The following is a 6,532-nucleotide window of genomic DNA, read 5'->3' on the forward strand; positions in this document are numbered from 1 at the left end:
GCCCTGCCGGGGACTGACTGGGGAGTTCGCCTCCGCCCCACCCTCCTGCCGACTTATTCCCTGATGGACACTTCATAGGAATGACAACTAATTCGTGATGTCACGGTTTAAGAGAATTTGAAGACTCCATGATCTACTTAATTAAGGGAAATTGCAGTATTAGTGCATTTCCCATAATTAATTTACATTAGGAATTTGTCTAACTTTCCATAAGTAATAACATATTAAAAAATATGTTTGGGCTGGAGTTGTCCTTTAAGTTATAGTCCACCCATAGCTTTATATCTTTCTAAAATCAACTTATTATGGCTTTTGCACTGTTTTGCTGCTATCTATCTGGATTCACTGCTGCTGGACACATAAAATCAACTAAACCAAGTGTCAGGAATTACATGTCCTCAGTCTCAGAAAGGGAGGAACGTTACACTCTGACAGCACATTCTTCCCTCCAGTACATGTCCCTTCACAGCCCCTGTGAGCTCAGCTTTTCTCCTGGCCCCAGTCAACACCTTCTCCATCCCTCTGCATCTGTCAGTTCTGCTTTTGTGACTCCTGGCAGCTCTTATCTGAACTCGGGGGTCTGTTATCTGTATCTTCTACTGTGTATAGTAAAGGGTAGAACCCAGGTCAGCAGCTCGCCTCTCAGCGTTCTCCTCCACCCTTCCCTCTCTCCCATTAACCCTTGCTCTTCCAGCAGCATCTGATGTAGCTGTGCACACTGCAGCCCACATCCCAGTGCTGGCAGCTAGTAACGAGGTCCCCAGCAGCTGACACCTGTAGTCCCACTACCACCATCCAAGGTGGAGAGATATTGTAGAATATGATACACCCAAAACAGACATACTCTCTGTACTGTGTCTCCCTGCTGTAAATCTGCCATAATTCGCACAAATCAGGTCAAAACAGCAGCAGGGAGACTGTTTAGTAATTATAAAAGGGCTGCTCTCATTCAGTTGCACAGTAAACTGTTTTGTGTTTACTGTGCAACTTAGTAATGGCAAACAATGGGCAAGAAATAAAGCTAAGGGGGCGCGGATGCGAAACGACCAATCAGGGACATGCACTGCATGATGGGAAATAGGTAGTTTCCTAGACCGCACCATCTTAAATATATCCGTTTAAAAAAACACTAAACTCGAGAACGGCTGCAGCTAGAAAAATGGGGGATGGCTCAAAATACTCAAGGGGACTTGGTGAGTAAGTCCAGCTAGGTATGGGAGCATTTCATTTTTTAGCTTTTTTTTTTTTTTTTTGGGGGGGGGGGGGGGGGGCGAATACCCCCTTTAATTTACTGCCGCAAGGGCTGGTACATTGCCTGCCAGTGTTAGTGTGACTTGTGCTGTGTATTATAGTAGTGATCTAATGATTCCTATTAAAAAAAAAAAATCACCCTAACTCTCCCACAAAAAAAGAAAAACTATGGATTTTCTCTTTACCTTATCTTTTACTATATAAAACAAAAACACATATTAGGTATCACCATAGCCTGAACAACATGCCTGAACAAAAATTCTAGGATTGCTGTATTTTGTAATTCTCCCTCCGAAAAAATGTATTGCAAAATGGTACCAACAAAAAGCACAACTAATCCCACAAAAATAAGCCCTTATATGGCTATGTCAAGAGAAAAATAGAGAAGTTACACTACTTGGGAGGTAACCATGGAAAAAACAACTAAAGTGTAAACTGTAAAGATTTTGCATCAGACTGAGCTGATCCAAAATCAGGTATAAAGCAATCCTTGAATGGCAGACACTGGTGCCATGTATGGTCAGTCTCACTGGTGCATGTACCTTGTACTTGTTGTAGATCTGTCCTCTCTTAACTGGATCATCCGGGTGAAGATTTGGATCTTTCTTTGCCAGACGCATTAGCATTGCCCTTTTCAATTCCATTCCCAGCTTTGAGTGCAGATCTCTCTGTGGGGTCTAGAATACATAGATATGAGTAGCGGTAGAATAAGGACTGGAGAAGATGTTTACATGCAGCTGTCATGAATCAGTACCAGGGAGAAACAGAACCCTCCCATTTTTTCCCAATTGCCTGTCAGATCTTGAAGATCCACTCAGTAAATTCACTACGACTTATGATGATTTGCAATTCATGAGCATGACATCCAAAACATGCTATATATGTCAATAGGTAATAACCCTGGCCTATTTCAAAGCCTATTGTGGCATATGGATGCTATGGGGGGCACTCCCAAAGAGTGGAACCCAGTCTGTGTATTTTAGGACAGATGTTTATCTGGATACTACTAACCTCTGCATATGAGGATTGACTGTGGCTTGCCCTATAGATTACAGCTGATTGGAAGTATCAGCAGAGAAATCCCAATTCTAGCCATACAAGGGAGCACATTACACCCAGTCTTTTATAAAGTATACCATCATGCATACCTGTTAGTGTAATGTTCTTCAGAGTGAGGGGTGCTTTTTCTCATGGGATCCATCTAGTAGATCTATCTATTATAGTAGCCCTACTATTCTGCTGGTGCATTTCTAACACATACATACCATTTATTAAAGCCATTCCTCTTTTGTTGGAGCTGGCAGAAAAGTGTCAAGAAAGTGTGTGAAACTCATAATGCGGTAGACGCCATGTGGACCAATTCTGGGAGCAAACTTTTGCCATATTAGTAAACCGCTACAGCAGTGCACATCTGTCATATACAATGGCGTATATGGTAACTATCCATAGGCCCCAAATAACCAGGTAGTTTTCACTTGGCCACTATTCAAGTGGTTTATGTTTATTTGCTATATGGAACAGCAGCAAGCAATGGCAGTCAGCATCATGTTAAAAAGAGAACGGGTTTGATGTTTCATCAGCTTACTAGGGTGAACCCCTTTTATATTTAGCAAAATCTTACAAGGAATATTTCAGAACAAGCTTTTAGACCACCTTCAGCTACCAAAAGCAGACTGGAGGGGCCCAGGGAGCCCTAGTTCTCAGGATAGGTGGAGGGGACACCCCTTTAAGACTTACCTTTAGTATATAAAAATCAAAACCATAGGCAGCATCAATAAGATCCAGGGCCCTTGTGGTAACAGTAATATCAAATGTTTTGTCCAGAATCTCACTGTACAGCTGGCGAGTGAATAGCTGAGGCCTCCACAGTTTCTTTACTCTTGCAGAAAGCTATAACATATAGAACCAATGGAAAGGGGGAAAATTACAATTGTGTTATTATAGCTGTCTACTCATTATATAATTTATAACCTTCTTTGCTGTTTCTTACTGAATATCCTCCTAGGTGGATGAGATACCTGCCTAAATAATCTAACAGCAAATTGGCAGCAGTGTCAGACGGAGACCACAAGGGTGGAAGCTGCTCTTATTTAGTAACTGTGGCCACAATATCAAGGTATCAATGGATACACCAAATGATCACCAACTAGCAGGACCAACATCTATATCTTTATTAGATGACAGCAAACAATATACACAAAGTTTCATGGACGATGACTTGTGCTGAACATATATATATATAATAGATGTATAATGTCTTTACCTTATCATTATTTGCATATCGAAAGCCAGAAATCCAGCCTTCTCCACCCCAAAGTCCTTCATCGGCCTCAGGAGGAAAGTAGGGCTGTACAGGGACATCCTCAACACGTTCTCGCTGCCCTGTTTTAGGGTTTAGCCTGTACTTCAACCCATGTGGCTTCCAATGTACTGGGGTGGGCTTCTCTGTATCATTTAAGGACTTCAAGTAATGTGCCGGCAATCGAGCATAGATACCTTCCTTCAGCTTCAGGGATTTCCAGATAGCAGGTGGGTACTTGTGAAGAGGCATCACAGGTTACACTAAAACATAGGAACAACAGTGACATTCATTGAATTAGAATCAAATTGCTCAGTATGGGATTATAGGAGCCTTGTGGCACAGAAACAATCCTCCAACAATGAGACCATCTTACAGGACATTACATATTTTGTCTGGGACTCTACCATCAGAAATGGCCAGGGTGGGTACACACTCCCAGCACCCCTGCATATAGTATGCCCACTCCCACTGTATTCTCTAACTATAGGAGAGTACAGGGCTTGGCTACTTTCAGAAGCTCCATTGTAGTGTATGGGGCATCTCTGGCCAGGCCTCAGACCTTCCCAGAGCTGAGGCCAAAGGTCAGGCCTTCAGGAGGGGTATACATTACATGGAGATGTAGGCTCCAGCAGCGTCCTGTCACCTGTCCCTCCTGACAATTACCATTATACATCACATGACACACAGACCGGTCTTCTCCTACACAAAGCTCAGCCAACAATGCTGCCGCTTTATAACCGTATGATACACTGACATATACCGCACACACAGCGGTCAGGACACCGGGAACGTCTGCCCCGTTGCAGCTGTCACTTACACATGACACCTACCTGTCTGTCGCTCTGTTAATGACAAGACAAGGACACCCGGAAGGAACCACGTGCTCACAACAGCCGCCGCCTTCCGCTTAGGTCGTAGTGTTATGACGTAGCCTGTCATTGAAATCAAGTGGCTTACAATGCTTGGAGCTCTGCTGCCCTCTCCTGGCGTAGACTGGTACTACAAACACTGGCGATCTCGTGTTTTTGTTGCTCTGCGCAGCTCTCACCATGAGTCGGGCTCTGCTTCTGGGATTTTTATGAATCGCTATTTGTACGAAGGGGCGGGGCCTCGCTCGCGTCAAATTGACGACAATTTAGGTTCAAAAACAGGTGTAATTGTAGGCCTCTGCCAGTGCTGGGCTGTCCTAGACTTCTGAGGTGGCCTCTCCGACTGCCCTGGATATACTGAGAGGCACAGCTGGCACTGGCGGCTTTTACATAGTCCCCAATGGGTTATGCACCACTTCTCTTCATGGTCATGTGTCAGACTAGCAGGAGTATTACATCCTATAGACATCATTGACATGGAAAACAAGTAGTATTACCTTCAGATAAAAGGGGCTTGTCAACAAATGTTCATGGGAGGAAAGCGGAAAGGAGTTATCCAGCATTAGGGCCCTATTACACCAACAGATTATTTTTTGAGCCAAAGCCAGGAATGGACTATAAACAGAGAACAGGTAATAAGGGAAAGACTGAGATTTCTCCCTTTTTTCAAATCCATTCCTGACTTTGGCTTAAAAAAATCTGTCAAGATAATCTGTTGATGTAATAGGGCCCTAATGCTGGATAACCCCTTTAAGTTCCTTTCTGCTTTTCCTCCCAGTCTTTTCTCCCGTGAACATTTGTTGACAAGTGTAATAGGGCCCTTAGAAAAACATGGCCACTTTCTTCCAGACAACGCCACTCTTTTCTCCAGTTTCGGTGGGGTTATGCCATTCAGTTTCATTGAAGTGAATAGTGCCTAGTAGAGATGAGCGAACCCGAACGTTCGGCATTTGATTAGCTGGGGCTGCTGAACTTGGATAAAGCTCTAAGGTTGTCTGGAAAACATGGATACAGCCAACGACTATATCCATGATTTCCACATAGCCTTAGGGCTTTATCCAACTTCAGCAGCCCCCGCTAATCAAATGCCGAAAGTTCGGGTTCGGATTGACTCGAGCATGCTCCAGGTTCGCTCATCTCTAGTGCCTAGCTGTAAACCACACCTGAACTGGAGACGAGATGAGCGAATCTCCTGTCTAAACGAAGCAAATAGCTTCATTTGATTGGCAAGTGACATCAGCTGCTGGCCTTTCTACCCTGCTCCGCTCCCTGCCATTCCTCCAGCTGGATCCAGTCCTGGGAAACTGGGAGGAGTTTCCCAGGATTGGATCCAGCTTTTCCTGGCACCCAGGGAGTGGAACAGGGTGGAAAGGCCAGCGGGTGATGTCACTGATTTCTAATTTTTTTTTACACATTTTGGGGGAGATTTATCAAACTGGGGTAAGGTAGAATTGTCTTAGTTTCCCCTAGCAACCAATCAGATTCCACCTTTCATTCCTCACAGAGTCTTTGGAAAATGAAAGGTGGAATCTGATTGGTTGCTAGGGGCAACTTAGCCAGTTTCACTTTACACCATGTTTGATAAATCCCCCTCTTTGTTTTGCATGTATATAGTCCTTTAGAGGACTTCCATATGCAATGCTCTGATTGCATATACTGATGAATGCCTGAGAGCAGACTCTATCTACAGAATGCCGATCCAACAGGACGGAGGTAAGTGGCTTACCCCCGCCTGTCGGTACAAGTGATCGGGTCTCGATCAGTCAGCGACAAGTCCTTTTCCTGTCACTGACTACCTTAAACGCCGCAATCGCTGTGCATCATGGCGTTTAAGGGGTTAACCCCTAGACGACCCAGGGCGTATAGTTACGCCATGGAAGTCTGTCCCCAGACGACCCATGACGTAACCTTACGCCCTGGGTGTTTCTCCCGCTATGAAGCGTGCTCCGGAGCGGAGCACACTTCATAGCAGGTGGGGGCCGGCTGCAATCAGCAGCCGGGACCTCACCGGCAATGACACGCTGCAGCGATCGCGCTGCCGCGTGTCATTAACTCCTTAAACACCGCGACCGCGGCGTTTAAGTGTAAGTGACAGGGGGAGTCCCCTGTC

The 6,532-nt window shown here is 44.8% G+C and overlaps 1 protein-coding gene across 2 annotated transcripts in view; it reads right to left on the bottom strand.

Annotated features, from left to right (window-relative positions):
* The window catches only part of MRPL28 (mitochondrial ribosomal protein L28), a 7,886-nt gene extending 3,397 nt beyond the window's left edge, over positions 1-4,489 (bottom strand). Inside the window, exons 1-4 of one of the 2 annotated variants that reach the window (XM_069983636.1) lie at positions 4,384-4,489; positions 3,515-3,813; positions 2,989-3,141; positions 1,794-1,928 (exon numbers count right to left, since the gene is read on the bottom strand). In XM_069983636.1, the coding sequence (XP_069839737.1) occupies positions 1,794-1,928; positions 2,989-3,141; positions 3,515-3,802 (576 nt within the window). In that variant the 5' untranslated portion in view covers positions 3,803-3,813; positions 4,384-4,489. Of the gene's footprint in view, positions 1-1,793; positions 1,929-2,988; positions 3,142-3,514; positions 3,814-4,216; positions 4,363-4,383 lie in introns of those variants that run through there. The other variant, XM_069983637.1, reaches the window with a different exon arrangement.
* Positions 4,490-6,532: the final 2,043 nt, after the last annotated feature.

The sequence above is a fragment of the Dendropsophus ebraccatus genome, chromosome 9 (genome assembly GCF_027789765.1).
Source record: "Dendropsophus ebraccatus isolate aDenEbr1 chromosome 9, aDenEbr1.pat, whole genome shotgun sequence".
Taxonomy (NCBI): Eukaryota; Metazoa; Chordata; class Amphibia; order Anura; family Hylidae; genus Dendropsophus; species Dendropsophus ebraccatus.